The sequence below is a fragment of the Protopterus annectens genome, chromosome 5.part0, assembly GCF_019279795.1.
Source record: "Protopterus annectens isolate FY-2018-M chromosome 5.part0, PAN1.0, whole genome shotgun sequence".
Lineage (NCBI taxonomy): Eukaryota > Metazoa > Chordata > Ceratodontiformes > Protopteridae > Protopterus > Protopterus annectens.
The window spans coordinates 110,574,766-110,590,541 of record NC_056735.1 but is presented as its reverse complement, the minus strand read 5'-3'; the positions used below and the strand labels follow the sequence as shown (position 1 = coordinate 110,590,541).

The window sequence follows — 15,776 nt, the reverse complement described above, 5'->3', positions numbered from 1 at the left end:
CAATTGGGGTTGGCAGGGGATTATGGGTGAGGGGAGGAGCTAGGAGCTCGGATCCATTGCTGTATAAATAACTGCCGGCTCGGATCCGATATCGGATCCAAGACCCACAGGTTGCTGACAAATGAAGTCCCTACTTCAGATCAATCATTCAATAGATCTTAATCTCTTTTGCAACATAAATAGAGCATGCTGGCGGAAAGATATACCATTTCTCAGGAAAAATCTTCCTCTCTGCGTAAAGCAAAGTATGTCCTTTACTCTACTCAAGTGTAATCGGGATAAGTGGATGGAAAGACAAAAGTTCACTCCTGGACTGGCACCTTGCTCCTTATGGGATGGGATAACATGTAAATATCTGCCAGCCTCTGGGAAATTCATACTGATATTACAAAGGGCTATGGGTTAATCATACTTAAAATACTAGGGTAGAAACTTATTGGGAATGCATGGTAAAGCCCAATGAAGATTCTTGCAGATCATCAGCCTCATTTTCTCAAATAACCACCGTCTCTTTTTCTCTCTTTTGAATTCACATACTTCCATACTTATCTCACCTTTGCTTCTGTCTCTCTCTCTCTATTCACATCTTCTAACGTAAACAATTCAAGTTTAATTCTCGTACTAAACAATCTAATTAATTAATTTCTCTGTATTATTTCACACTGTACTTTAAAAAAGAAAAAACTCTACAACTTATATTGTAGTTGTGAAAATGATAATCCATATGCAGTGTTTATATTTGTTATGCTCTGCTGTTTTGCTTTCATTTAAAATGTTGGAGCTTTTCTCCCCAGGCACCTGCTGAAAATAGATTACGGCCCAGCCGGATTTTCCCGGTAAACATATGTCAATAAATTAAATTTCTTAGGATAGCTACTCTTACGAGAGGCCACCCAACGTGATGAGCCATGGACTGTGATGGACCAGTCCTATCACATCCTTTTGCTAATCCTGTTGGGTACATTTTCCATACAGCAGAACATACATTACAAGTGTGTACTTCTGGCCTTCTTATTCAAGCACTGTTCAATCTGACGTAATTTTAAGTGCTGTATCTATAGCTGGAATGCTGCTACCATGAAAGTAATAGCAGAGATAGAAACCATTCATACATCGGGATGTAACTAACTGCAAGTTAAGCCCGTGAAAAATACAAAATAATGTGTCAGTTTCTGAATCCATCAACACAGAAGACAAAAATACCTCACAAAGAGGATTACTGGCCTCAAACAGATGCCTTACGCAGACCATCTCAAAAAACTCCAGCTTTACTCCTTCGCATATCGCCTACTCAGAGGCGATCTTTGCCTAACATACAAAGCTATGTCAAACCCAGAGCTGTTGGACATGCTCCACTTAAAGAAATCCCAATCCCTCCGAGTTACACGTTCTAGGGACCTAAACCTTGTCACCACAATAAACAGAACATGCTGGAGGGATAGATCTCTGTCCCACAGACTTCCCATACTCTTGAATAGACTACCTATCTATGTCAAACAGAGCTCCTCATTAGCACTCTTCAAGAAAAATCTTGATGATTGGATGGGTAATAGGAAATTCACCCCCGGGATCAATTCTGTGGTTCTGCTTGACAGGGGCACAGGAAAATAATTTTCTTGGGTGGCAAAAGCCAGGGTACCTTTTTGGCTAGGCTTGTATAGGCCCTAGGGCCAATAGCCTAGGACCTACCTATGAACCTAAGATGGCCGCAAACTGCTGCCATAAATATTCTAAAGTAGGAATGACTAAAGAATATGCGGTGGGGTGGGGGATGAACAGGCAGCGCAACAACTCAGCATGTAACCAAAAAGACTAAGGAAAGTTCCTTAGTCAGGAAACATTTGTATATTTATTTTTTGCACATTGCTTCCAAGCGCACAAAATGCAACACAATGACTTTATTCCATGTAGACCAGGATTTGCTTGTTAGTTAACCAGATAAGCCCCACTGGACACAGTAGTCCCTTTTCAGTGGCTCTGTCTAATGAAGTGACTTGCTTGGAGTCACACAGTAAGCAAACAAAGGCTAAAAGAATGACATTCTGCATCTTGGACTACTGGAAGCAGCTCAGTAACGGCTCCCAGCACGAATCCTTCGCTCTGCCAGACACCAATGGGCTTTATTTATTTACAGTTTGTTTACCAGGATAGTCCATTGGGCCAACTGAGCCCATTTTCAATAGCTTCTAGGGGAGAAAGGCTCCAACATGGTTAAAGTTAGAAATATGACAACAAAAAAATATTACATAGTTTTAAAACATAATAATATACAATGAAATTGAAGACTTCTTAACATACAATGGTGTAACATGCTCTAGCAAGAGAAAAAGGTAATTCAGGGTGATACATGAAGCGAGTGTAGCAGCATACGGAGGATGTAAGGAGTGTAGATATATGAGGAGGTAAGGTGGAAAATAAATAGTACGTGGATAATATGTGGTATGGATCAAGGTTATAGTTGACTGAGAGAATGGGAATAAAGAAGAGAGGTAGGGAAAAGTGGAGAGAAAGTCAGGAGGGGTGAGAGCATGAGCATTCCCAGTGAGACAAGAGGTAGGAATGTAGTAAGGTCTTGAAGGTAGAGTGGTTACTGGTGGTACGAATTTGTGGTGGAAGCAAATTCCAAAGTTGTTCTAGGGAGAAGGATAGCAGGTGTTTGCCTGGAGTGCATGCAGGTTTGTATACTTCGAGCAGATTCTGATTGGTAGACCTGAGTAGTCTGACCTGAGTAGTCTATCAGGTTGGCGCATTTTAAGAGTGGAGGCAAGGGATGGGTAGAGAAAGGGTTTAAAGATGAGTTTATGTGCATTAGTAAGTTGGATGAAGGAGAGAGAGAGAGTTGGGCGGTTCAAGCCAATTTAATTTGTGGAGGGCATTACAGTGGAGGATCTGACTCCGGTGGCAAACTCTGAGATTTTGTTATAGCAGGTAGCTAGCTTTGTCTTTAGACCGGATTGAAGATTAGTAAGGAAGGGGGCACCGTACATGAGGGAGGGAATAAGAAAGCTGGTAGAAAGGACATATTTGGTTGAGGGAGTAAGATAGCAGTTGAGATGATAAAGCATGCCTAGTTTTTGGTGGGTTTTCTTTATATTTGTTTGAAGATGAATGTTGAATTTTAATTGATCATCAATAAGGACAACTAGTAGAGTGAGGAGGAGGAGGAGGTAAAGATCAACCCCCCCCCCCCAAAAAAAAAAAATAATAATCAGTGACACAGACTCTAACAATGCCACGGAGCTACACAGAGAACTGTTTGGTAAGTGAGAGCTCAGATTTTTAAAGTTGACCGAAACTCAGTAAGGAAGGCACTTGGTTGTCCAAGCACTATGGCACAGAGAGTAGAGGGAAATTATACTGGAAAGAAATACTGGAGCATAGAGAATACAGAGAAAATTATGCTGGATAAAAAAACTAAACAGCACTGGGAATGCTATTTGATATGGCTATTAGATTGGGCTAGAATTATGGGGAGTGGATATATGCTGCCACCTAGTGGTGAAAAATTATAAAATGTAATAACTCTACCAAGAAGCAGGCAAGGGAGAAATAATAGAAGGTTGAGGAGGGAGGGAAGGAGTAAGGACTGCCACAGGTACATGACAACTATCTACAATGACCAATTAGCATGTTCCAGGCTTTTGAAATCTAAAGGTAAAGGATCGACTTTAAGGCACTAAAAGACAGTAGTTGAGGGAATCAGAATATTTCAGATAGCGATAACTGTAAGAATTGTGGGCTCCAATACTACTTGACCTTGCTACAGACCTCTGCTCCTCAGGGATAGTCAGAAGGAAAGTACAGTTGTGTACATTTACCATAAATGTAGATGATAGAGTGTATGCACTGTTGTAATCATCACATTTGGGTTATCACCTCAGGTTTCGTGCCCACTGAGTGGCGCAGAGCTACAGTTATCCCAATCCACAAGGGGGGATCCACCTTGGATCCCAGAAACTACCGTCCCATCAGTCTGACAAGCCTTATCTGCAAGGCCACGGAGCGTATTATCATGGAACTTATAAACAAAGACATTGGCAACCTTCCAACACTGGACCCCACCCAGTTTGGGTTTGTGAGGGGCCGATCTTGTCTCCTGAACCTGATTGACTTCTTTGAATCAGTCTCCAGAGCCATGGACAAGGGTAAGGTGGTCCACACAGCCTATCTAGACCTTGCCAAGGCCTTTGACACCATCCCCCACTCTGGAATCATAGATAAACTTACTAAGTTGGGCATTAATCCCTATGTCACCCAATGGGTTGCTAAATGGCTTACTGATAGAACCCACACTGTAAAAGTAGCCGACTCCAAATCCAGCTCCAGACAAGTGACAAGTGGAGTACCTCAGGGTTCAGTCCTGGGGCGCTCTTGTTTGGCATCTACTTCTCTGAAGTACAGGTCAACACTAAGGGACTCTGGCTAACAAAGTTTGCAGATGACTGCAAACTGGGAGCCATTATTGAATCTCCAAATGATGTGGATACTCTACAAAAGGGCCTTACAGAAACAGATGCTTGGTGCCAGAGCCATGGGCTCAAGCTCAATGCCAAGAAATGTATTGTTATCCCTTTGGGAAAAAACATGTATCCATGAATTACCATATAGGTGGCAGTACACTAAACACAGAAAGTGTGATAAGAGACTTAGGGACACAGGTGGACAGTGGTCTCACCTTCGATAACCACATCGCCACAACAGTCAGGAAATCCTTCCATGTGGCACACCTCATCACGAAGGGCTTTTCATCCAGAAAAAAGGAGGTCATTGTCCCACTGTACTCATCCCTCATTAGACCCATTATAGAATACAACGCCCCATTTGGTATGTACCTCTCAAGACATCTGCAACTGGAAAGGCCTCAGAAATACCTCACTAAAAGAATCACAGGCCTAAAGCAGATGCCCTATGCTGACGTAAAAACTCCAGCTATACTCTGTCGCAAATCATCTACTCGGAGGCGATCTCTGCTTAACATACAAGGCCATGTCAAACCCAGAGCTGCTGGACATGCTACACTTAAAGAAATCCCAATCCCTCAGAGCTACATGCTCCAGGGATCTAAACCTTGTCATCACAATAAACAAAACATGCTGGAGGGATAGGTTCCTGACCCAGAGACTCCCCAGACTCTGGAATAGATTACCCATACATGTCAAGCAGAGTGCCTCTTTGGACCTCTTCAAGAGGAACCTTGACGATTGGATGGGAGAAAGGGAATTCACCCCAGGGATCACATCAGTCGCCCTGCTAGACAGGGGTCCAGGAAAGTAAATAATGTGGGAAGAAATAGCCAGGGAATTGTTATGGCTAGGCTGATAGCCTAGTACCAACCTATGAACCAGTAGCCCTCAGTCGGTCTGATTAACAAAATCTTGGGTCCTGCATCAGTTGCTGTCTCTTCTTCCGTGACGTCAGGTAGTCAGGGGTATAAAACATGCAGCCGACGCCATTACATCAGTTTTTCTTGCCCCAGATGACAGGTGGTGCCCCCTTAATGGGAAGTAATAAAATACACACACACATATATATATATATATACATACATACATACATACACACACACAAGGATATACCTTCAACAAAAAAGCAAATATACCAAAACGCTTTTGAGCATAGTAAGGGAAAGTAGAGGTATAGCCAAAAGAAGTCAGGGGGCTGGAGGGAGGGTAACCAGGACTGCAACAGTGAATACACTTGAACATCTACATTTATGGTAAGTGTACACAACTGTACTATGTTCTTCATGTTTCACTGCTGCAGTCATCACATTTTGGTAGATCCCCAAAGCTAAGGATGGGAGGAGGAATTTAGATAGCATTAGGACCAGCTAAAAGGCCCTGAAAGACTGCAGTGGCAAAGCCAGCTCTGGGTTTAGAGAAAATTGGCAAATGGTAATGCTTGGTGAAAGAATGTACAGAACTCCAAGTAGCAGCTACAGAATTTTTCCATTTTTCAGCATAAGATTTTCTAGTACTCCTCCTTGCCTCTAAAATGATATCCATCACTTGTTTACTGAGGGATGGTAAAGAAGAGGTTAGGTAATTAGCCAGGCTGCTAGGTTCAGGGTTTGAAGCTGAGGGAGCAGAGTCTGGTTCTCCTGCTGAGGCAACAGGGTAGGGGTCTGAGGCAGGTGCCATGGAGCCAACAGTGACACACTGCGCAAGTGGGGGTACCAGTGTTGGCGTGGCCAGTCTGGTGCAATCAATATCGTCCTTGGTTTGTCCTGATGATCTTTAGTAGTACTTTGGAGAGGCAGAGGAGGAAAGGCATAAACTGATAAGTTTTTCCAGCTGAAGGACAGAGCATCCACTTTCCAAGCTTGTTTGTGGGGAGTCCTTGTGCAAACTTTGTCCAACTGGTAGTTCTGGGGGGAGGCAAACAGGTCTATATCCGGGCTCCATTTGTTTGTCAACATGTTGAAAGTCTTTGGTTCCAGTTTCCACTTGTGTGGGTCCATGAGGTTTCTGCTTAGTCCGTCTGACAGTGTATTTAGTTTTCCTGGCAGGAATTGAGGCTGTAAATGCACTTGGTAGCTCAAGGCTGTGTTCCACAGTGCCATGGCTAGTTTGCAGAGGGAGTAAGAATGGGTCCCCCCTGCTTGTTCATGTACCACGTAACAGTGGTGTTTTCCATCTTTACCATTAATTGTCCTGGAAGAATGTGGTCCTTGAAGGCTGTCAGAACATTCTGTACAGCTAACATTTCTTTTTGATTGATATGCAGGTGCATTTGACTTGGGTTCCATTTACTCTGAATGCACTTCCCTGCCAGGTAAGCCCCCATGCATAGTCTGATGCGTCTGTTAGGGTTTGAGCGGCAGGGGGGTAGAGTGAACCTTGTTTTGGTGGCAGGCCTCTGCCCACCAAAGGAACTCTAACCATAGGCAAGGTATGATAGGAATCATTGCTTCTAGATCCTGAGAATGTTGACAACATAGACTTTTTAGATACCACTGTAGTTTCCTCATATGCAGTCTTGCATATGGAATTAGAAGAATGCAGTAGGCCATGAACCCCAAGGCTTGCAGTATTTGCCTTGCAGATAGCAGGGTTTTGTGGCCACTAGTTTGAAGTAGGTTGTCAAATGAATCCGTTTCTCTGGCATGAAGAAAGCCATCTGGAAAGTTGGATTCAAGCTTGCACCCAGGAATATAACTTGTTGACAGGGATCCAGGTGTGATTTATTTTTGTTTATGGTGTACCCCAGAAAAGTTAGCACCCTTTTACAAAAGCCAGATGATTCAAAAGTATGTCCTGGCTTTCTGCCTGAATTAGACAATCATCCAGGTATGGGTATATCTGAATACTTCTTTGCCTGAAAAATGCAATGACTGGAGCTAGGCACTTTGTGAATACCCTGGGTGCAGTAGATAAACCAAAGGGCAGTGCAGAGAACTGATGGTGCATGTAGCCTGCTTTGAAGCGTAGGTATCTTCTGCAAAATTCCCTGATTGGGATGTGCAGGTATGTTTCCTTTAAATCGAGTGTTGCCAACCAGGTATCTTTGTTTAGCACAGGAAGCAACTGGTGAAGAGTTAGCACCTTGAATTTTGGAATCACCAAAAAAGTGTTTAAGGTGAACAGGTCTAGGATAGGACGCCATGAGTTGTCTTTTCTGGGTACCAGGAAAAGTCTTGAGTAGAAACCTTGTCCCTTTTCCTCTTCTGGTACAGCTTGAATAGCCTTTATGATTAAGAGAAAGAGTACTTGCTTTTGAGCCTCTGCCCACTGATTTGGGGGTAGATCTGGCCAACCGTTTGGGGTTGGTAACGTGTGGAAGTGAAATCTGTATTCTTGGGAAACTATATTTAAAACCCATTTGTCCTGGGTAATGAGTTCCCAGTTTTTTGCTTGCAGAGCAATCTTTCCCCCAAAGGGGCAGTCAGTTGAGAAGTGCTTGGAAGTTTTAAAGTTAAGTCATTGAGACAGTTTACTACAGGGGGGAGTCTTACTACCCCCTGATTTGGAAGTGGGAGCCCCCCACTGCTTAGTCCTGTGTGTACCCTGGGACTGAAAATTGGGTGATCTGCTGGATCTGGGTTTGGACTGAGAAGGCCTGGAAGAGGCTGGAAAGGACCAGTTCTTAGAAGGCCAATGCCTACTAAATCTTGGAGGTTGCATTTGTAAAAAATCTTAGTTTGCATAGATTTAGCTTTTTCCTCCATCTTTTTAAGAACAACTTCTGCCTTGTTGCCAAACAGGTGGTCCTGATTTAAGGGAGCATCCAGTAATTTAGCTTTAACATGATCTGGCAAGGATTGCACCTTAAGCCAAGCATGCCTTTTAAGTACAGACCCAGTGAAAGCAGCCCTGCAAGATGCCTCTAGTGAATCAAAACCACATTGCAAAGTATGTTTTCCAACCTGTTCAGCAGAATGCATTAAATCCTGTAAATCCTTATTTTCAACACAACCAGGAATCAACAACATTTTCTGTTTAAGCAATCCAATAATATGTTGCTGATACTGTAATGTTTCACCAAAAGAGAAATCCTCAGGGGGGGGCAGCGGGAATACAGTCCTCAGCATCAGAATCCTCATAGGTAGATAACGGTAAATCCTGGTCATCAGGGGAAACAGAAATTTCAGAATCCTGGTCAGAAGTAACATAAGCAAACTCAGTCCTAGGTCTCTTAGAGGGGGAAGGTTGGCTTCCCCTGATTAAAGTAACAAGGTCTTCAGCCATTCTTATCATTTGTTTTTTTAGGCATAGAGGCCTGACCATGCAGTCTGGGCATTGGTTTTCTAGGCATGGCTCGAGTTTTAGTCCTTGAAGAAGAAGATGGCATCGGTTTGATATGCAAGTCAGTAGACCTGAATACACCCTCAGAAGCTGGTGCCTGCACAGCGGCTGTGGATCCATCTAAGGTAGACACATCCGCAGGTTCCACAGTTGAAGCATCTCGCGGCACACCAGATTCCTAATGGGTCTCAGTAGAGGCCTGCGAATCTGAAGTAGTGGGTATCAGGGACTGCGAAAGCACCTCACTGAGTACCGGAGAATTGGCGACTGGCTTAGGTGAAGCATCGTCGGCAGCTTTGGACCTAGACGGCCTGTCTCTGTCTTTAACTTTGTGTTTTTTCGGAATGTTGGTAGTCGGACGGCTTACCGAAGACATATCTGGGTAACTGAACCGAGCACCAAAATATTTAAAAGTGAAAATATACCGACGGTGGATAGTTTGTTGTCTAAATAAGGCACAAAACTGACAAGGAGGAACATTGTAGTCAGGGCCTAGGCAAGGAATATACAGTACGAATGAAAATCTTTATGAGGTATTTGCTTTCCACAAGAAATGCAATTATTTACTTTTACTGACATCGGTTTAGAGGAAGAAAAAGTTTCCCCAATGGGGTACTTAGCTTTAGCTGAAGACTTCGGTTCTGAAACTCAAAAATGAAAATTTCAGGAGTCGGCCGACCGGCACTTGCGAACTGCTTCTGCTTCGGGCACCACACGGCAAGAAAGACTGATGTAATGGCATCGGCTGCATGTTTTATACCCCTGACTACCTGACGTCATGGAAGAAGAGACAGCAACCGACGCAGGACCCAAGACTTTGTTAATCAGGCCGACTGTGGGCTACTGCAAGCAGATAACCCAAATGTGATGAGTGTGAAACACTAAGAATATCAAAAAAAAAAAAGCTGCAGCTGTTGCCTTGGGATGAACAAATATCACTCACTGGGTTCCCTACTTTCTGAAGGCTGCAGCCAGCACTCTCCTAACGAGCTGCCACTCTTTGGAGCCCAGACTAAATCCAGCAGAGAGATCATTCTTCCTTTAATATGACTAACAAAATGTTTAATTTTCATTTCTCAAACTTTGTCCACTAAAAGACACTTAAAAGTAATGCAGAATGCACCAAGTTTCTTCCTGCAAGCCTCAAAGGGAAGGAAATTAATGGATCGGTCCGTGTGTGATAACTCTAGGTTAGGATAGGCGCAGTGAAAAGTTGAAAAAAGCGAAATTGCACTGACAAGATACATTCAAGGAAACTGCACAAAGCAGTGGATTACAGAAGGAAAACAATACATAAGAAAATAAATCCAGTGTGTGTAAGATCAAAATCACAAAGGAAAAGACACTCCCATTCCTTACCTCCTTGTATTCCTTTAACTGCTGCAGTTTTTCCTGCATTGTCAAGTCCAACCATTGCCAGGGTCACCTTCCTGAAAAAAGTAAGGCAACACTTTCATAGAATCCTTAAAACTACGTCATGTGTAAAACTAAAATGCAGCTTTACTGGACTGCACCTTAACTCATTTCTAACAGTTTCCAAGCAAGCTATTTATCTGCATACTTCAAAAGAAAAACATTCTCAATGTGATCAAAACCATCACCTGCTAATCAAATTGAAGCAGTTCACTCACAGTCTACATATCGAAGTCATCGGTCAGGCATCATGATGGCTCATGTGCTACTAGAATAAGAGGCACAAAGGGTCTTGTACATACTTCTCTAACAAATGCATGCTCAGGCCACACAGGGTCCCTTGGGTTACATGAGTTAGGAAATGGCAGAAAGTACAGACTTACCATAAAACATGTTTTACATATATATAACATGTATGTGTGCTAGGAGCAGTTTACATTTAAAATGCCGGGGGAAGGTTCAGCGACCATGGGCTTTCGAATTACGGTTGGCCGACCCATGTTGCTGATCCTTCAGCTGTGTGAGTTCTGTTTCAGCAAATGCACAGTGCATTCACACAGATGAAGTCAGTCATGTAACTAGAGATCACTGTACAGTGGGGATCAGGAAATTTACCCTCTTCCCCACTGTAGTATGATCTTGGAGTTTGAATATATAATGTGGAGGGTGCTGGGGGGATTGCTCCCCTGCAAAATCATCACGTCATGTCTTGTGCAGTGTAGGACTGCATTCTAAGGATGTCGAAAAAGGTTGGATTCACAGGATGTGTGTTTGCAACAGTCTGACCTTCTTGAAATTCCGTGCTCAACGTTTTAGCCGACATTTTGGTAAGAATGTGTTTTGTGTGTCGACAATATGATAGTAAACCCTAGGAACTTACTATAAGTGTAGAGGTTCAGCGCACATTGACCGCTGTAGCCCTGATCAGTGAGATATCCTGCCGGTAGGTGGCCTCCAGTCAGCTCTTCTTCTAGGGCTCAACCTACCCCCAGTGACTGCAGTCAGCTGCTTACTACTGCAACAAAAGGAATGTTAGTAGTACAAAAAGGGTAGTGGCAAATACCATCATCAAATTTTTCCTGTCCTGACTGGCTCAGGAGCTGTGCCCCAGTGCTACAACACAGGTGGGCCAGACAGAAAAATGCACTTGGCTACACAGATCCAGCTCACAGCCCCCTCCCCCCCCCCCCATCTCCCTCATCAGTATAGATGGCTAGTTCAAGGAGGGAAAGGACCTAGCAGAGACATAAATGGGGAAGGTAGAGAATGAAGAAGAGATCCTCCCCAACCCTAGGTGTCAGAAAAAGTACAGTGGTGCACCTACCATAAATGTAGATGTTCGAGTGTATTCACTGTTGCAGTCATTACACTTGGGTTATCCTGCTGGCAGGCGACCCGCAGTCAGCCCGAGTTCCAAAGTCTTGGTCCGGCATCGGTTGCGGTCACCTCTTCCCTGATGTCAGTGTGTCAGGGGTATAAAGGTTGCAACCAATGCCATTTTCTTCAGTTTTTCTTGGCCCAGATGTCAGGTGCCCCCGGATAGGAAGGCTGGAAAGATAGAATTATGCCAAAAAACATGCATATATTACTATAAACATTTCCTTCATCTACAAGCAAATACACCACATAGGTAGTATAGAGATGAGAAGTACAGAAAAGTCCCAGCAATGAAAAAAGGGGGATGGTGGGTGGGTAACCTGGACTGCAACAGTGAATACACTCGAACATCTACAGTTATGGTAGGTACACAACTGTACTATGTTCATCGTGTTTCACTGTTGCAGTCATTACACTTGGGTAGAATCCCAAAGCTGAGTTTGGGCGGCTGGGTCTAAATAGGATTTGGCGAGGCTACCAGGCCCTGCAGAACTGCAGTGGCAAGGCCTACTCTGGATTTACAGTAGAGAGGCAAGTGGTAGTGCTTGGTGAAAGTGTGCACTGAGCTCCAGGTTGCAGCTTCTAAAATGTCTTTGGTTGGTACTCCTCTGAGGAAAGCTGCTGAAGTGGCTGCTTCTCTGGTAGAATGAGGCCTAATGTCCTTAGGCACTGATTTGCCATGTTGTGCATAACAGAAGCGGATACAGTGTCCTATCCATTTTGAGACTGTCTGCTTTGTAATTGGCTTTCCTTGTGATCCTGCAGCATAGGCTACAAACAGTTACTCAGTTTTTCTGAAAGCTTTTGTTTTATCCAAGTAGAATCGTAGCTGTCTGTGTATATCCAAAGTGTGTGTATATCCAAAGTGTGCAGAAGTCTCTCCCCTTTATTCTGGGGATTTTGGTAGAACGTAGGTAAATGAATGGTTTGGTTTAAGGCCACATTGGAGACCACTTTTGGCATGAATGTCGGGTTTGTTCTTGGAGAGAGCCTGTCCTGATGAAAAATGAGGAAAGGTTCCACAGCCATTAATGCCTGTAACTCTGAGACTCTTCTTGCTGAAGTTATTTCTAGGAGCACAGCAGTTTTCCATGATAAAAATTTTAGATCAGCTGTGCTGGCTGGTTCAAAAGGAGGCAGTGTGAGTTTTTCTAAAATGAAATTGAGGTCCCAAGTTGGTACTGGTGCTCTCCTTGGGGGGGGTCTTATATTTTTTGCCCCTATGAGGTACTGTCATAGTAGAGGATGTGAAAAAATAGGAGGTTCCATATTGTAATGAGCTGAAATGGCCAAGGCATGAATTTTAATAGATGAGAAAGATAAGCCTTTGTCCAGCATCTCAGTTAGGTATTGTAAAATCTGAGGTATATTAGGGACAAGTGGTTTGAGCCCTTGTGCCTGGTTCCAAGCACAAACTCTTCCATTTTTCTGCATAAGATTTCCTAGTGCTGGGATTTCCTAGTACTGGGCCTTCCTGGCTTCTAAAATGACATCCATAACAGCTTTAGAGAGAGGTACAGTCTGAGTGGCTACATTATCTGCCATGCTGCCAGGTTTAAGGTTCTGAGTTGACTGTGCAGAATCTGATTGTTTTGTTGTGTCAGAAGATGAGGAATTTGAGGTAGAAGCCAAGCTGGGCCCAGACAAACTCTTTAGGATTGGGTACCATTGCTGGCGTGGCCAGTCTGGGGCAATCAGGATCATTTTTGGCCTTTCTTGTCTGACTTTTAGTAGCACCTTGGTAAGAAGAGGCATCGGAGGGAAGGCATAGACTGTCAGGCCTTTCCAACTGAATGATAGAGCATCCGCTTTCCATGCTTGAGAGTGATAAGTTCTTGTGCAAAATTTCTGTATTTGGCAATTGTGAGGGGAGGCAAAAAGATCTATGTCCGGGCATCCCCATTTCCTCGTTATCATGCTGAACACTTGTGGATTTAGTTTCCATTCGGGAAGATCCATGAGATTTCTGCTTAGTTCGTCTACCAGTGTATTTTTTGTTCCTGGCAGGAATTGTGCCTGCAGATGTACTTTATAAGTCAGTGCTGTGTTCCACAAAGTCATGGCTTGCCTGCATAGGGGGTAGGAATGCATGCCCCCTTGCTTGTTTATGTACCACATAACTGTGGTATTGTCCGTCTTTATTAATAGTTGCCCTGGATGTAGTAGGTCCTTGAAAGCTGTCAGGGCATTCTGTACAGCTAGCATCTCTTTTTGATTGATGTGAAGATGCATTTGTTCCTTGGGCCATGTGCCCTGAATACATTTTCCTGCCATATGTGCCCCCCAGGCATAATCTGATGCATCCATTGTTATTGTCTGCCTGGCTGTGGGTAAGATGAAAGGCTGTCCCTTGTTGTGGTGACAGGCCTGGGACCACCATCGAAACTCCTGTTGTAGGCAGGGAATTAAAGTTATGATTGTCTCCAGGCTGTGACAATGCTGAGTCCAAACATTTTTTAGATACCATTGTAGTTTCCTCATATGCAGTTTTGCATATGGAATTAGTAGAATGCAGGATGCCATGAAGCCCAGGGCATGCAGAATTTTTCTTGCAGGGAGCTGGGTTTTTGTTGCCATCATTTGAAAGTAATGAGTCAGTTGCCTTCGTTTGTCTGGCGTGAGATAAGCCATCTGGGCAGTTGTATTTAAGTTTGCAACCAGGAATATTATCTCTTGAGAGGGCACTAGTTTTGATTTCTTTTTGTTTACTGTGTACCCTAGGCAAATTAGTAATCTTTTTACAAACGCCAGATGCTTTAGATTAGAAGAATGTCCTTGCTGACTGCTTGAATAAGGCAGTCGTCCAAGTAGGGATATAGTTGAATTCTTTTTTGTCTGCAAAATACAATTACTGGTGCCAGGCATTTTGTGAAGACCCTGGGCGCAGTAGATAAGCCAAAGGGCAGTGCAGAGAATTGGTAATGCATTGAGCCTGCTATGAATCTGAGGTATCTTCTGCAAGATTGTCTGATTGGGACATGCAGGTATACCTCCTTGAGGTCCAAAGTAACTAGCCAAGCCTTCTTGCCCAGCATGGGTAGAAGTTGCTGTAGTGTTAACATTTTGAATTTTGGAACATCCAGGAAAGTATTTAGGATTGACAGGTCCAGTATTGGTCTCCAGGCTTTGCCCTTTTTGGGTAGTAAGAAAAACCTTGAGTAAAATCCTTGTCCCTGTTCTTGCTGTGGAACTTTTTGAATAGCTCCCATGTCCATAAGAGCAGAAATCTGTTTTTGTGCCTCTGCCCATTGGTTTTGTGACAGGTCTGGCATACCTTTTGATTTTGGAAGCGTGTGGAAGTGGAACCTGTAACCCTGAGAAACAATATTCAGCACCCATTGGTCCTGGGTGATCATGTGCCAATTTTTTGGGAAAAGTGCTAGCTTTCCCCCTAGGGATGCTGTCAAAAGGTAAGTGCTTGGCATTTGTAGAGGGAAGTCATTGGGACTGTCTCCTATAAGGTTGTGATTTGTCTTCCCCTCCCTTGGGGACTGAAGCACCCCATTGTTTAGGTCTGTAGGAGCCTTGAGGCTGGGATCTGCCTCTTGGGCATCTGTATCTGCCTCTTTGTGGCCTGTCAGACACTGGAAAGGACTAATTTTTTGAAGGCCAGTTTCTGCTAAATCTAGGTGGTTGAACCTGTAAGAAATATTTCACTGTCTGCATTGATTTTGCTTTATCCTCCATTTTCTTTAACACCTCTTCTGCCTTAACACCAAAAAGTATCATGCTGTAGTGGAGTATCCAATAATTTTACTTTTAACATGGTCAGGTAAACTTTGTTCTTTCAACCAAGCATGCCTTCAAATAACAGAGCCTGTAACTGCGGCTCTACAAGAAGCCTCTAATGAATCAAAAAGTACAGTTTTGTACCTACCATAAACGTAGATGTTCGAGGATCCACATTGCTGCTGTCCTAACAATTGGGTAGTCCGCTGTCCCAGTCGGCCCGAATACCAAAGTATATGGCTGACGTCGGTCAAGGCGCATTAGTCTGACGTCAGGACGTCAGGGTACTAATGCGCATGACCGACGTCATATCCTCAGTCTTTTCTTGCCCCAGATGTCAGAAGACCCTAAAAAGACAAGGCCAAAACCAAAAATACCAAACACTCCTGCACCAAAAATATGTACAATATATACAAAATTACAAGAGTATAACCTCACCCACACAACCACCCCTAAACACAGAGGGGAAGGAGGGAGGTAAATTGGACTGCAGCAATGTGGAACCACGGACAC

General features: G+C 43.6%; 1 protein-coding gene across 2 annotated transcripts in view; it reads right to left on the bottom strand.

The window, feature by feature from the left end:
* ARL13B (ADP ribosylation factor like GTPase 13B) overlaps positions 1-15,776 on the bottom strand; it is a 1,170,737-nt gene that overhangs the window by 1,019,692 nt on the left and 135,269 nt on the right. For both annotated transcript variants that reach the window (XM_044072157.1, XM_044072156.1), the window contains exon 3: positions 10,104-10,174. In XM_044072157.1, coding sequence (XP_043928092.1) covers positions 10,104-10,174 — 71 coding nt within the window. The remainder of the gene's footprint in view (positions 1-10,103; positions 10,175-15,776) is intronic.